General features: G+C 46.2%; 2 protein-coding genes across 9 annotated transcripts in view; one reads left to right on the forward strand and one right to left on the reverse strand.

Moving 5' to 3' along the window:
• nf1a (neurofibromin 1a) overlaps positions 1-15,804 on the forward strand; it is a 132,194-nt gene that overhangs the window by 70,340 nt on the left and 46,050 nt on the right. The window lies entirely within an intron of this gene.
• Positions 1,615-5,599, reverse strand: omg (oligodendrocyte myelin glycoprotein). The gene is made up of 3 exons (XM_079514092.1): positions 5,126-5,599; positions 3,093-3,305; positions 1,615-2,779 (listed from the first exon to the last, which is right to left on the reverse strand). Exons 1-3 carry the CDS (start codon positions 5,137-5,139, stop codon positions 1,807-1,809), a joined length of 1,200 nt encoding a protein of 399 aa, XP_079370218.1. The 5' UTR covers positions 5,140-5,599; the 3' UTR covers positions 1,615-1,806.

Raw genomic sequence — 15,804 nt, forward strand, 5'->3', positions numbered from 1 at the left:
TCTGCTGATTTCTGATCGTCTGCACCTTGGTTAAATTGACGCACATGTGTGCTTACTTGTTAAAGTTCTCCTGTCCTATCTGGTTGAAGAGCAGGTCATATACTAACTTGTTTGGAGGAAATGTACTGCGTGTGAAATCTTCTGCATGAGAGTAGACACATGAGAGTACACACACACACACACACGCACACACACACACACACACACACACACTCCTCTCTCTCTGTCGCTCTAATTAATTAGTCTCATATCCTCTGTCTAGTTTCTCCCGGTGGATCCTGCCGGGAGCTGCCTAGGCTATAAAGCATACTGTAGGTGAGTTCCAGTCTAGTTCACAGTAGCTCCATCTTCTGGTGAGTGGATACCTTACGTCCTAATGATTAGGACTTGGAGTTTCAGTGTTGGATTTAGTTGCCCCCCCCCCCCCCCCCCCCCCCCCCCCGCTCAGCACCCATGTAGGATCAGTTTCCCCCAACCCAGGGCCTTGCCTTGAACATTTAAGATTGCAAAACGGACTCTGAGATGTCCACTCGGCCGTACAGTTGGAGGAGGAACAGGGGGAGAGTGTGTTGACTGTTAACAGGCCCACAGGGGGGTGGGGGGGGGTTTAGGGTTATTGACTGTGTGTGGCTCGGGTGGACCACAAATTATATCCTGTTAGTTCCAGCTCAGCAGTCTGGACACGTACTGTATATACCGGCAGGCTATTGCTTTTGTAGAAAGGGGAAGCTATGCTGGCTTATTAGCTCATATACATACAGTATAAAAGTATAGATGGGTCACAAGAGCCCTCAAGCACTTCCGTGTTCACACTTCACAATCACCTACTGTACTTCACTGAGGTATCCGATGACAATTATTGCTATGAAAACCATAACCAATGCATCTTGATATCAAACAATGTCAAGGAGTCACCCATGGAGTAGCCTCGGAAACCCAGACGTTTTTATTTCCAGGGAGAAAAAAAAGGTCTGGGACAGAGTCCACTTCAATTCGGCATAGAGTAGCGCAAACGTCACTCACTCTCTGCTGATTTCTGATCGTCTGCACCTTTGTTAAATTGATGCACACGTACACACACACACTCCTCTCTCTCTGTCGCTCTAATTAATTAGTCTCATGTCGCGCAGCTGCGTCTAGATTCTCCCGGCAGATCCTGCCGGGAGCTGCCTATGCCATAGAAAGCATAGGTGGACCCCAGGCTACCCATTACTTTTTGTGGTCCAAACCCCCTTGCGAATTAATGGAAATTACCTTGCTATACATTTATTTCTATGCATTCAGCAAGAGGGTCGTGATTTCAAGGCCTATCCTTTTTTGTAGATCTAGGTTGATATAAGGATGTGTGAGTAAGTATGCAAGTGATAGCCCAAACCATAGATGAATGCATTCCAAGATGTTTTCTCGTCTTTTATCTCAAATAAATCATAAAGTACAGCAGCGTCTGTCAAAGGACAAGCATTATAGTGAGAGTAGAGCATTCACGTTATCACATCAAAGTGTATCAGGATAATTTGATTGTTTTCTTTTGTTTATACAGTACATTCATCTGGATATAGTATGTATAAGAGTTTGAAAGACATTGTCATATTGCACTTTGTAGATGATCAGCTAGCTGTTAGACGACAGAAAATGGACATTATCATAGTGATTTTAGGCAGTAACAGTCAGAACAGTTTAAAAAAAGAAATGTAACAGAAGAGCTAGGGTTGTGTGTCCTATCATTCTTGGTCGTACATTCAGTTTCCAAAACCATCCATTGAGTCTTGTATTCTGGCAATGCAATGCATAAAGTCAACGTGGGGTTCAGAATGCACTGAAGGCTGCCACAATGACTAAAACATTCATGGTGACCGCTCGGGGGTTCTGGACAAAGAGTCTGTGGCCTTGGCTCCGTGTGTTGCCTATGTTCGGCTTCTTGGCCGCGGAGCGTGGCCGCGCAGTTGTGCTTGTACGCGTGGAGAGGCTGTAAAAGGACGTGGAAGATGTCCAGTCAAACAGCATTTGGTCCACGGACGCGTTCGCTCCCTCTCTTTCTTCTTCTCCGTACATGCTGGTCTCGACAAGTGCCGATTTCGCCTGGTAAGCAGAAGTAGCATCTGCAGTCCTTGCCGGAGGTCCCCCGGCCCCGAGCGGTAGCTCTGTGTGCGCCGCAAAGTGCCATTCCCCCCCAGGGGGCGCCAGATGAGCCTGTCCGCAGGTGGGCCTCGTGTAACAGGGGCAGCCCGAGACCGTGGCACGGGTCTGCTCGGCCCATCGCACGAGCCTCGTGATATTCTCCTCCTCCTCGCAAGCCCACGGATTATCTCCAAGAGTTATCAGCTCTAGTCCCGTCAACTTGCTAAAGATCCCGCCGGGCAGCCACGAGAAACGGTTGCCGTGCAAGTAGAACCGCTCCAGCCTGGGCAGTCGATCCAGAGTGCCCGGCAGGATCTTCACCATATAGTTGTGGGACAAGTCGATGGTCTCCAGGTTGTGTGGCATGTTGGTGGGCACGGTCCAAAAACGGTTCCTGCTGAGGTTGAGATCGCTGAGACTGGGCAGCGTGTTGTTGATGAAGACGACCCTCTCCAGCTCGTTGTCCGACAGGTCCAGGACTCTCAGGTTCCAGTGGTAGGCCGTGTCGTTCTTATCCAGGGAGTGCAGGTGGTTCCCTGCTGTGCGGAGCTCCCACAGGGACTTTGGAAGGGCGGGAGGGAGATGTTCCAGTCTGTTGAAGGACAGGTCCAGAGTCCGCAGGTGGGCATAGTGGCTGAGCTGACTGTCTAGACCCCACAAGCTGACGGGACAGAAGGAAAGCAGTTTTTAAATGTGTAATTTCAATTTCAACACACAGTTAATGCCACTGATTGCACTGCTCTTGACAAATTGAATAAGACCTTTACACGTTGACTAAGTCTGATTGTTTTCTAACGGAGAAGCATTATACAGAATACATCCGCCATTTTGATTTATTCCACCACAGTCTGAACCTGCTTTCCTACCCTAGAACCTTCCTTGGACCCTCTCACATCCTCGTAGATGACTCCGTTTGAGCTTTGGTTTCGACCCACTTACAAATCCCCAACAGAGAAGGAGTGTAGTTGCTTTACCTGTTGAAGGACAGGTTAAGGGAGCGGATGTTGTGCTGCAGGCCCGGGGGAAGTTTGGTGAGGCCCCGAGAGGAGCAGTCCACCACGCGGTGTCCCCGGCTACAGTAGCACATGGACGGGCAGATGGATAGGACCCAGCCCCCCAAGAGCCCAGACGCCAGGAGGACCAACACACAGGCCAGTGGCGCACAGCGGGGAGGCATAGTGAGGGATCTGAGAGAGGTTTCAGAAGAAGGGAAAGAGAATTGGATGGAAGGGTGGAAAAGGGTGTTAGAGATGTGAGAGGTGGAGAGAAAAAATCTTGTTACATTTCTAGTTGATTGGACGTAACTGAAGCGATGGGGATGGAAGAGTGGTCCTGAGTACAAGCTAAATTTGAGGACCCAGCTGACCAGTCTGTAGCTTTTGCATGGAAATGCCAAGAAAGGACAAATTGAATATATGTACCAGTGACTATTGACTAGATCAATACAGTGTATTGTTAGACCTATTAGGCACTTCTTTGTGCTTCTTCTGCTTTGCTACAAGCATTGTTTACTTGATCTCCTGAGTTACTGTTGTACCGGTACATCTTTTTTTCCATAGCACTCTAATTTGCTCCGGTTTGGAGCTCATGCTAACGGGTGCTAATTGTAAATAATAAATCCATTGCTTCATCAATAAGTTTGGTGGATATTTTAATTGTTATTGACCAATTGGCACGATCAGTGTTTGATTCATGCCATATTCTTAAAAGACAGAGAGCGGAATAGCAACCAACTGTGAATTTAAGTCCTCTTCATAGAGATTTGGGGTAGCAAGCTGTACATTCAGCGTCTATGTCGAGCTACAATAGCGTCTCAAGTAGACTGCGTGGTGTCACTGTCATCTTGTATTCACTCAGAACTGGCTTCATGCTCGGTCTTACTGGTGCTATTTGCAATCATCCCACCCACGACTATCTATCCATCACATGGATAGCTTGAGTCTGTTTTAACCCATTTTAGGCGGGAACCCCTTTCGGTGTTAGCATTATGTTATGCTTTAGCTATTGAAAAATAGCAGATCTACAAGCTCATAGCGCGCCACCGAGTGGCGCGCTACGAGCTTGTAGGTCTGCTATTTTTGAAAAATCGAAGAACGACTGACAGAAACATAGCTTTTTCAGAAAACTGTCAGGATGTAGAAGACATTTTTAGAATCTGATCTCAGGTCAAAATGGGTTAAATGTATTGCTGTTATTTTAGTCTGAATTCAGCCATTGTATTGGTTTGGGAAAGCTGTTGTAAAAATGGCCTGCATAAGCAACATCAGCATTAATGGAAGTCATAAGCTTTATATGATGACCAAAACACTCTGTGGCCTCTGCTCCTCCCTCCCCTCCTCCCTCACGTTGGAACAGTTTAGGCTCTGCCAACAGGGCTGTCCTGTTGTTTGACTTGGACAAATAGCTTGGCTTGACTCTGATGCGGTCCACAACGGTCCCAGTCATTCTGTATTGGTTGCAAGCTTGAAGCCCTGCCAGTTGGGGCAAGGCAGCGGTGAAATACTGCAGCGGGAGACCGACGGCCCAATTCACTCACTGCACATGATTCACACAGACTCGCCGTCTCCCGAGTGCCAGGAGAAGAGTGGTTTGAGGTGAAAGTGTGTGTGTGTGTTTGTGTGTGTGTGTGTGTGTGTGCCATGACGCCGGCATGCTCAAAGATGTTGTGTCATGTGCCAACACCCCTCCATGCTTAACGTGTGCAGCAGGTGTTTTGCAGTAATTACAGATGTTTGCATGACGGTCGGTCACTGCAACCTCATTGTCGGGTTCCAAGCAGATAAAATGGTACATGTATATGAGATGATTATAAGGTGGGGTGTTTTTCTTTTCACGAGCACTCGTAGCCTGTCAAAGACGAGTTGCTACGCTGCAGTCCATTGGGCTAATGTACTCCACAATCCGTCCTGGAAATCAGGTCTGTGTGTATTTGTGTGTGTGTGCCTGCATGTGCTCGCTTGCGTGCCCTTCCCGTGCGAGTCCTCATTTTGTTGTGTAAATCACTCACCTCATCCTCTCCATCCTCTCAGTCTGTCATCGTTCCGTGTGTGCCTTCGGTGTCCTTCCTCCACACCTATTCCACCGTTGTTGCCGTCTCGTTTTCACTCTCTCCTTCCTCCTCTCTCTCTTCTTGAGCAGCTGGACTGGACAAAAGAGGTTATCAGGTCAAAATACTTCTCATGGCTCTCTCCTTCAAACCTCGTCTGGTTTATTTCCCTCGTCTTTCCTGCGTTTTATTTTTTGTATTCCTTCTGCGATCTGCAGGGTTGCCCTCTTTTCCTCGTGATTATTCCTCCTCCGTCTCTCTCTCTGGGTTTTGGGGGGGCGTAGCGTCGTTTAGTTGTCCTCTCAGCCCTTCTCTTGCTGCCAGCGATGTCCTGACATGGTAGTGGGCCCCCCCCCCCCCCTGTTTCCCAGCCTGCCCTGCCGTGCACTCCTCGTCTGTATTCTGCAGGCTCCTGATGCGCTCTGCAACGGGCAACAGAACAGTCTGCTACAGGACGAACGAATGGAGGAGGAACACATGGAGGGAGAGGGAGAAATGCAGCACAGAGCAGTCCCCCTCCGCTGCTGAGGATAGAAGGGCGGGGGTTCGGGAGGAGGAGGAAAGAGAGGGGGGGGGGGGGTGCTGCTGACTCCAATCTTTTTATAATCAGTATCCGGGCACTCTCCGAGCATCTCTCTCTATGGCTCCCGCCCTCTCTCTCTCTCTCTCTGGCCCTCCCCCTTGGGTTTAATAAAAAAAAAATGGCTCTCTGTCTGTCTCTCCTCTCATGCATACTTGCACACAGTATTTGAAAGATGAATTCTTCATTCATCTAATAGTTCCCTAGACAATAAACACACCTTGAGAACTTCCACTTCCTCTTTGTAGTGGATTCTTTCTTTCTTTCTTTCTTTCTTTCTCTTTCTCTCACACACACACACCACGCACGCACGCACGCACGCACGCGCGCGCGCGCACACACACACACACACACACACAGACAGTTCATCATGACTCACGACTTCCCCCTTAAACCCACACAAAGTGCCATCACATTCAACCTCTCTGGCAAGTTTCCTCATAACAGTTCTGCAAAGGCACATCAGCCTTGCAGTTCATAGTTCATACTATAAAGGGATATCTTTCTGGCTGAATACAAAGCCAGAACCCCCCCCCCCCCCCCCCCTGCCTCGCACGCACCCACGCACACAGTACTGCCTGACAACTGAACTAACTGGCATCTGGCACCGCCAGCAGTCTGTTGGTCAGGTCTGGGTGCTGCATTGTTGTCACCTTATGTTGGTATCATTCAGTCTTGCAGCACAGGGGCTGTTTAATTGCTACTCTTTGCCTGCTGGGTGCTGTGATTAGCACTGCAGGGACCGCCACATGTGATCAGGTGATCCTTGGTGTCTATTAGCAGGGACCTCCAAATGTGATCAGGTGATCCTTTGTGTGGATGCTGTGATTAGCAGGGACCTCCAAATGTGATCAGGTGATCCTTGGTGTCTATTCGATGTGTTGGGATTTGAGTTTTTCCAATCTGTAAATTAATATTCATATCCACTATACGATTAAATACATTTTCTTAGTGTTAAGGGCTCTAAGGATGGTTGGTCAGTCCGTCCAGCACTGTACACCCAAACAAGATATTTTTAAGTGGTGCAACCACTTCCTTAAGTGACTGTGTGTCTCTGGGTGGGTGCGTCTGAGCACGAAAACAGCATGGTTGTTTTTCACCACCTGTGCGCAACCTAACACACACACAAACACCCCCCCCCCCCCCCCCGGGGATCCCCACACGGAGTTGCACCACTTACTTCACACGGGTGTGATTTTTTTTTTAAACTACGGGGTGATTTGCCATGAAATAATGTACCTTCATGCTCCATGAATGATGTACCCAAAGTGGTAAATGGTGCATTTATATAGCGATTGTGCATTACATTCACCCATTCACACACCGATGGCGGAGGAAACCATGCAAGGCACCAACCTGCACATCGGGAGCAATTAAGGCCTCAGAGTCTTGCTCAAGGACACTTCGACACTAGCCTCGGAAACCCAGACGTTTTTATTTCCAGGGAGAGAAAAAAAAGTCTGGGTCCAAGTCCACTTCAATTTGGCATAGAGTAGCGCAAACGTTGATCACTCTCTGCTGATTTCTGATCGTCTGCACCTTTGTTAAATTGACGCACACACGCACACCCGTACACACACACACAACTGCTCCATCCGGCTGCTCTACCAGCCCCCAGCCCTACTGATTTTTGTGATTAATTCAGTGTTTATTTCGTCGACTAAAACTAATACGAAAAATGTTCGTTGACTACCTTTTTACACTGACGAAAAATAAATGGAAACTATATATATATATATATATTATATATATATATTATATTGTGTTTAGTTTTCCAAGATGGCCGCAGCACCAGGAGGGGGTGGGGCGGAAGTGAACGGACGGGGTCGACATATGCCCTTACTTGGCTGCGTTCAAGACACTTGCCTTGTGTCTGACACCTGACCTGTGTCTGAACACAGCTTTGATGGATGTGTCCTGCCCCCCCCCCCCCCCCCACCCCCATCAAACAAAATGTTTGGTCAAACCATATCTGGGCTTCCATTGGAAATGCATTGGAGCGGCCATTAAACACAGACACAAGACGGGTGTCTTGAATGTGTCGACGCAGCCCAGTAAGGGCATTATGTCAAGCCCAACCGCTCACCTCCGCCACACCCCCTCCTGGTGCTGCGGCCATCTTGGAAAATAAACACAATATAAACAATTGGAGAGGGGTGGGGCCGAGAAAGGCCCTTATTTTTTTCCCCCTAGCCCCTCCTGCAGTCTTTGTACTGTACATTATTATTAGACATGCTCACACAGTAAACATTAAAAAATGTGTTTCAGCGTTGTTTCACTGGCTTTGAACATCTAGGAAAAATATATTGATTCTCAAAACATAATGGCGATATAACAATTGTCGTCATGTAACATTTTGATTTAACCCATTTTGGGCGGGAACCCCTTTTGGTGTTAGCATTATGTTATGCTTTAGCTATTGAAAAATAGCAGATCTACAAGCTCATAGCGCGCCACCGAGTGGCGCGCTACGAGCTTGTAGGTCTGCTATTTTTTTTAAATCGAAGAACGACTGACATAGAAACAGCTTTTTTAGTGGTTAGACCGGTGTGGTCCTCCGTAGTACTGTAGAGAGAGGAGAACTTTCCTTGTCACAGCTTTACAAGGTCTACTATTTTTGGTAATGTGGTCCATTTCTGGACCCGTCGAGAAGCCCCCTGGCAGCTGCAATAAGAAGAACTTATCCCAGCTGAAAAGTGCTGAGCTATGGGGTAGGGGGGGGGGGGGGGGAGGGGGGGGAGGGGGAGAATGACTACCCTGCCCAGTGCCTTTTGCTTTATGATGACAGTGCCAAGCAAGCAGGCTTGCTTGCAGCTGCCCTGCTAGCAAAATATATAGAATCCAATGCTAAATGGGATGTCAATGTTGAATGTATTGCATGCATGTGTTTAGTGTTGTATTGAAATGCATACCATTTGCTAGATGCAGAGTGTAGATCGATGCTGAAGTCTTGAAGCTGGCTTGTGAAAATGTAAATGCATTTTCTTTTTTTCTAAATTTTTATCCCACGATTTTGTAAGGCCCTTTCGACCTTGGGTATGGGGACTGATGACGCGGGCATTTATGACAACAGAACTATTTGCCGTATCATTTTGTCTAATATGTTAATGGTTAATGTGGTTAAACGCTAACGTGACATGGATGCGTTCCAGGTCTCAATGGGTTAACACCATACACATCATTTCAATGAATGAGGATGTACATACTCTGTACTTTCCTAACTTCCAAATGTAAAGTGGATTCAGGGACTTACCAACGCTATTATTACGCACGCACGCACAGATTGACCAAGACTATCATGGCAGCTTCAGCAATGATGGCCTCAACAACAGTGCCTTCGTGTTGACGGTACCAATGAGCCGTTAAGATGAGTGAAGGGCTGTTGTACCACAAGGCTTTTGTGTTTTGATGTTGACATTTGAGATTTGAATCTAAGGAAGCTGCACGTCACAACGTGACATACTTCTCATGCAAAGGAAACACGGTTGACACTTCCAAATTGGCAACTTCCTCAATAAAAGTGTGTGAAAACAAATGTCTGAGATGTAGGAGACGTTGACCAAATAGATTTAGTTTAATGTGTATTACATTTTATTATAGTGCCAAATGATAACGGGGGAAGGGGGACACAAGCTGCCTGGACAACGTTAAAGGCCAGTCCACACCAATGCAACTCCTTGCAACATGCAGCTACTTGCAACATTATCCCCAAAGGCAGTTCCAGGGAGTGGACTGGCCTTAAAACCGTTTTGTTGCAAGAAGTTGCGAATTGTTGCATTGGTGCGGTCTGGCCTTTTATAATAGTAACAACTAGAACTGCACTCTGTCGAGTGCCTACTTGCGCTTAGCACACAAGTAGGACATAAATGACCTAGTGGGACAAGTGCCGTCAACGGCTACGAACTTTCAAATCTCTGGCTCGCAATGGTGACGTAATAAAGTTAGGTTTCAGATTACATATATACATGTATGTATATGTAAGTTGTATATGTAATTTGTAAGTTGATTAGCAGTATACTGTGGTTACTTGGGTCGTTTGATGCGTATGTCCATAGCTGCGTATGACGTGATGAAGATATGTACCAATGCCAGCGAATAACTGGCTCTCGATGGTGACGTAATAATGATATGTTTCAGTGTCGGGTGGATTAAAGGTAATGTCCCTATGTATACTGAAACCAATACCATATCAAGCACAAATTAATCATTACGTCATATGCAGCCACGGACATACGCATCGGAGCACCGGACAAACAACATTACTTGCACGCTCTGCTTGCACAAGTATAACTATAATCACAACAATAATAGTAATATCAGCATTTATTAGTATTGGTGTGTTTATTAACATGTTTGATGTAATCCGCTGTAAAAATGGATCTTCTGGCTGGCATGTAAGAATAGAAGTGACATTAGCATATTTTGTGAACTCACTCAACTAGCTACTTCTCCTTCACTCCCCCTCCCCCTGTGTTTCTATATCTGATGCAATATCGATGCAAGGACTTCGGCTATCTGTCTTGATATCAAAATCTTCTATCTCGAAACAGACAGTTTCACACCTAATGGGCACAGTATTCTCTCACACGGTGAGGCTTGGAGGCAGGCCGGCTGTATCTTTAAGCCCGGTTATTAATTGGAGTGTATAGGCAGTGATATGTCTGTGAGATAAGATAGTGTGCAAAGTTGAGGTGGTTGCGCGCGTGTTGGTGGTTTGCTGACACTTCTGGGTAAGCAGAAGATGCTTCACCACCAGCAGGCTAAGTTATGCCCCGGCCCCCTAGCAACAAGATCTGTGGAAGTACAACTCAACAACACCCAGAGGAGTTGTAGCTTGCCTCCACACACCACAGTCTCAGTCGGCATGTACTGCACAGAGCCTGCATTGCTCGAAAACAATGATCATTCCAAACCGAATTGGCTATTCAATGTCTAATGGACGGGAATCCCTTTTGGTGTTAGCATTATGTTATGCTTTAGCTATTGAAAAATAGCAGATCTACAAGCTCATAGCGCGCCACCGAGTGGCGCGCTACGAGCTTGTAGGTCTGCTATTTTTTAAAAATCGAAGAACGACTGACATAGAAACATAGCTTTTTCAGAAAGCTGTCAGGATGTAGAAGACATTTTTTTAGAATCTGATCTCAGGTCAAAATGGATTAAGTTGCCTTTACACGGTCAGTGATGTGGTTTTTAGGTCTGCAGAGCTTATTTTTTTTTTTGTAAAGGATGTTTGACATTTGTTCTTCTAGCTCTACCTCTGTGTGGTTGTTCTACTGCCAGCTCTGATCTACACGGGGAGCTACAGTACCGCAGTGTTGCAGTTACTCACTTTCTAATGGTGTCAGGCCTGCCTCTCGTAGTCTCTCCACTCCCTCCGTCTGCTTTTCATTCACTCCTTCTAGTATCGCTGTATTTACCTGCTTGCATACCATTGTTTTCTAGCACAATGGTATCTTTTGAAATAATGACCACACTTCAGGATGCTGTAGTCTCCTTTTTACAAGCTTTATTTATTGCACTGTTTGAAATAAAACATACATTAATCTCGTGGATACTATAGTTTGACCTTGTTCTCTCCGTAATCCCTCTTTGCCACCAAAATTAGTGAATATACATGCAGTTTTTGAGTCGTGTAAACCACTCCTACAACTGGCTTTGTTAGTCTGTCTGTGCAGAACAAATGAGCATGGTTGCTACGGTCACCCAGTTCACCCGGGTGTGATTTCATTACGTCAGACATTACGTCAGACCACAGCTGATCAGGCTATATAAGACCTTACACCACTCAGTTCACACGGGTGTGATTTTTTTAACATGAGAAGGCCAGCTATAAGTTGCGTTTGACGCTTTTCCCATTGCCTGTAGACTGAGTATGCCTCTTTCTTTTACTTTCCTGTTGTCTCATGTTAACCCATTTAGATCGGAGGACGATTCTACAAATGCCTTCTAAATCAGCACAGTTCTCTGAAAAACCCATGTTTCTATGTCGCTAGTTCTCAAACATTTTCATGTCAAGGACCCCCAAAAATATATGTATTTGCCTGCGGACCCCCATCTGAAAATATGTAGTTCCAGGGACCCCCCCCCCCCCCCCCCCCAGAAGCAAATATTTGAGTTAAATACGTTCGCTCTGAAAGAATATACATTCAAAGATTTGCACCACACTTTCACGATTATTCAAAAATAGTAGATCTATAAGCTTGTATGTGTTAAAAGAAATCATCATAAACATTTTTCACTCTCAATATGATAATAATAATAATAATAACAACTAAAATAGCAGCTGTACAAGCTTACAGCGTGGCACATCATTTTTGAAAAACATCTTGAAACATTAGACAAACAAACAAAAGTTCAAAAATAGCAGATGTACAAGCTTGCTGTGAGCTTTGGAAATTAATAAATTACTCAACCTGTAAAAAAAAATATTTATATTATTTATATTATTTCCAGACAACAACAAAATGTCAATTTGTGTCACTGTGTTTGCAGTGGTGACATTGATAGGTATCGGTGTGCTGTGCTCCATATTTTGGTTTGTTCAAGGATGCACGTATGTGTTTCCTGTGTTTTGCTATGTGGAAACCAATGAAGGTTGATCTGGCACAGTGACGTTAACTGCTGAATCCGATGAGGGGGGCCGAGTGTCATCCCCTGTGGCATCAGGAGGAGCTGGGGGAGTTGTGGAACGCTCTTCTTTCCTGAAGTCGACATCCTTTAAAGGTTCTGTAGCAGGAGGAGGAGATGGGGATGAGGGTTCATTATTTGTTCATGGACCTACTGGAGAGGAAGTTGCAGAATGCTCCTCCCCAAGGTCAACATCCACTGAAGGGGCTGCAGCAGGTGGAGGTATGGATGAGGGTTCATTCGTTGATGATCCTACTGGAGAAGACACTTCAGAATGCTCCTCCCCGAGGTCAACTTCCACTAAAGGGGGTGCAGGAGGCGCGCGTGTGGGCGCTACTGGAGAGGGACGTCTCTCGGTGTTGTGGGTTTTCTGCTGCTGTGTCTCCTCTAAAACAACAACCACAGCGGTCCCATTGCTTGCATTTGCCTCCTCGTCATTCACCTCCCTACAAAACGTCGTCCCTGGGGTGATTTCCTGCAACTCTTGCTCCATTCCCATATCCTGGAGCAAGGACAGCCTCTTGGAGAGCCTCTGTGGCAGGAAACCGGACAGAGAGATTCGATTGGATGACCTCCGATGCATTTCGCCATTATTGTCCGGTCCGTTGTTGAGAAATGGCGAAGGGCCAGCCCAGTCCGTCGTGACCATCCGCTGCTTTCTGAGTTTACGTTTCTTCAGGTAGATCAGCAGAAAGCCGAGCATCATCAGTGCCAGTGCCGCACCCATCACCACTGCCACTATTGTACCATGACTGTTCGCAATTTGTTCGTTTGATGGCTTTGGTGATGGAGTACTCAATGTTTTGGATCGACTTGAGTCATTTTCACCAGGCTGGGGAGTAGGGGAGACGGTCTTGTCTGTATCTTTTGTTGGGGAGAAGCTGGTCTTGTCTGTACCTTTTGTAGGGGAGACGGTCTTGTCTGTACCTTTTGTTGGGGAGACGGTCTTGTCTGTACCTTTTGTTGGGGAGACGGTCTTGTCTGTACCTTTTGTTGGGGAGACGGTCTTGTCTGTACCTTTTGTTGGGGAGACGGTCTTGTCTGTACCTTTTGTAGGGGAGACGGTCTTGTCTGTACCTTTTGTTGGGGAGACGGTCTTGTCTGTATCTTTTGTTGGGGAGAAGCTGGTCTCGTCTGTATCTTTTGTTGGGGAGAAGCTGGTCTGGTCTGTATCTTTTGTTGGGGAGACGGTCTCGTCTGTATCTTTTGTTGGGGAGAAGCTGGTCTTTTCTGTATCTTTTGTTGGGGAGAAGCTGGTCTCGTCTGTATCTTTTGTTGGGGAGAAGCTGCTGGAGTATGTTTGAGTAGTTAATGCTGGTGTTGATGGGCCAATTTTTGTGGACTGTACTCGATCCGTTGAAATGCTAGTTTGAGACAAACCATGTGTGCTTGGAGTTTGTGACGGTTGGACTTTCGTAGACTGATTCGGATTGATTAAGGATATGGCTGAATGGTTGAGGTCTCCAGGAGTGGTTGTGGCCTGGAATGGACTTGAACTGACTTGGCCAACTGATGCCGTGCTTTCCCTTTTCTCAGAAGTATTTTCCAAAGACTTGTTTGGTTGTGTCCCCTGTGATGCAGAGGTGTGTTGTTGCTGGGCCGTGTTTGGCTGTCCTGTTTCGCTCACAGTTACCCCTGCGTCAGTAAAATGTGTGATGTTAAGCGCCTGTGCCGTTGTCCCTGTGGCTGTGCCATGTAGTCTGTGTGGCAGCAGCCACACACACACGGCGCACACAAAATACAGTCCCTTCATGCTTTTGTTCTCTTTTCTGACAGGTTCCTGCTTTGTCTCGGTAGCTGAGAAAGAGAGGGGAAAATATATATTTAGTCATTTAGGCTTGATAGGGGATCTATAAACATGCTGTCTCATGAAGAAATGCTGCAAGAGACTTTCAGCAAAAAGGGCAGCGTTATGAAACCTAATGCCTATCGTCATTTCCTCAAAATGCAGCTATGTAGGCATTGTGTATATATATATTTTTTTTAATTTGTTTTTATTGGGTTTTTCTTCAACATAACATAACACAACATATAACACGGTGGGAGAGAAGGAACGCAAGGTAAAAAACAACAAATATATAATAAAAGTAAATAATAATAATAACAGAAAACCTGATCACATACACGTACACAGGTAGGTTTAATGCATCGCAATTTACATTATTCGCTTTTTCCTTAACATATAGGTTTGCACTTGTTTCCCTCCCTTTTTAAGGAGGCTTTGCCTTATTATAACAAGAATGTGTAGAAAATCAGGCTATTGGTGATAACGAGAAAGGATGACGTGTAGTAATGGTCAATAAAGGCCGGAATCTGACCCAGGGTGTTGCAGCCATACGGCCAATACAAGAATCTGACCCAGGGTGTTGCAGCCATACGGCCAATACAAGTGGTTCACTCAGTGTATCTGACCCAGGGTGTTGCAGCCATACGGCCAATACAAGAATCTGACCCAGGGTGTTGCAGCCATACGGCCAATACAAGAATCTGACCCAGGGTGTTGCAGCCATACGGCCAATACAAGAATCTGACCCAGGGTGTTGCAGCCATACGGCCAATACAAGAATCTGACCCAGGGTGTTGCAGCCATACGGCCAATACAAGAATCTGACCCAGGGTGTTGCAGCCATACGGCCAATACAATCTGACCCAGGGTGTTGCAGCCATACGGCCAATACAAGTGGTTCACTCAGTGTATCTGACCCAGGGTGTTGCAGCCATACGGCCAATACAAGAATCTGACCCAGGGTGTTGCAGCCATACGGCCAATACAATCTGACCCAGGGTGTTGCAGCCATACGGCCAATACAAGAATCTGACCCAGGGTGTTGCAGCCATACGGCCAATACAAGTGGTTCACTCAGTGTATCTGACCCAGGGTGTTGCAGCCATACGGCCAATACAAGAATCTGACCCAGGGTGTTGCAGCCATACGGCCAATACAAGAATCTGACCCAGGGTGTTGCAGCCATACGGCCAATACAATCTGACCCAGGGTGTTGCAGCCATACGGCCAATACAAGAATCTGACCCAGGGTGTTGCAGCCATACGGCCAATACAATCTGACCCAGGGTGTTGCAGCCATACGGCCAATACAATCTGACCCAGGGTGTTGCAGCCATACGGCCAATACAAGTGGTCCACTCAGTGTATGCTCTGAAGCTTAAATAATGTGTTTTTCATCAATACATTTACCTTGGTATGCAGACATAGAGAATACGAGACTGCTCGCCCCTTTACCAACTCGCCCCCGCGATTTTTTTTAATGTAGTTAACAGTTAATTTAGTATTTCCCTCCCTCTCTGAAATCTGAAATTATCTTGTATACAGATTTATTTGATTGCATAGTAGTCGATCTCTATACTCTGTAAAATTTTGAAAGAACAACATGTCACAGACGGTGACTGCTTAATTAAGTTAATTTAGGAC

The sequence above is a fragment of the Electrona antarctica genome (assembly GCF_951216825.1).
Source record: "Electrona antarctica genome assembly, chromosome: 11".
Classification (NCBI taxonomy): domain Eukaryota; kingdom Metazoa; phylum Chordata; class Actinopteri; order Myctophiformes; family Myctophidae; genus Electrona; species Electrona antarctica.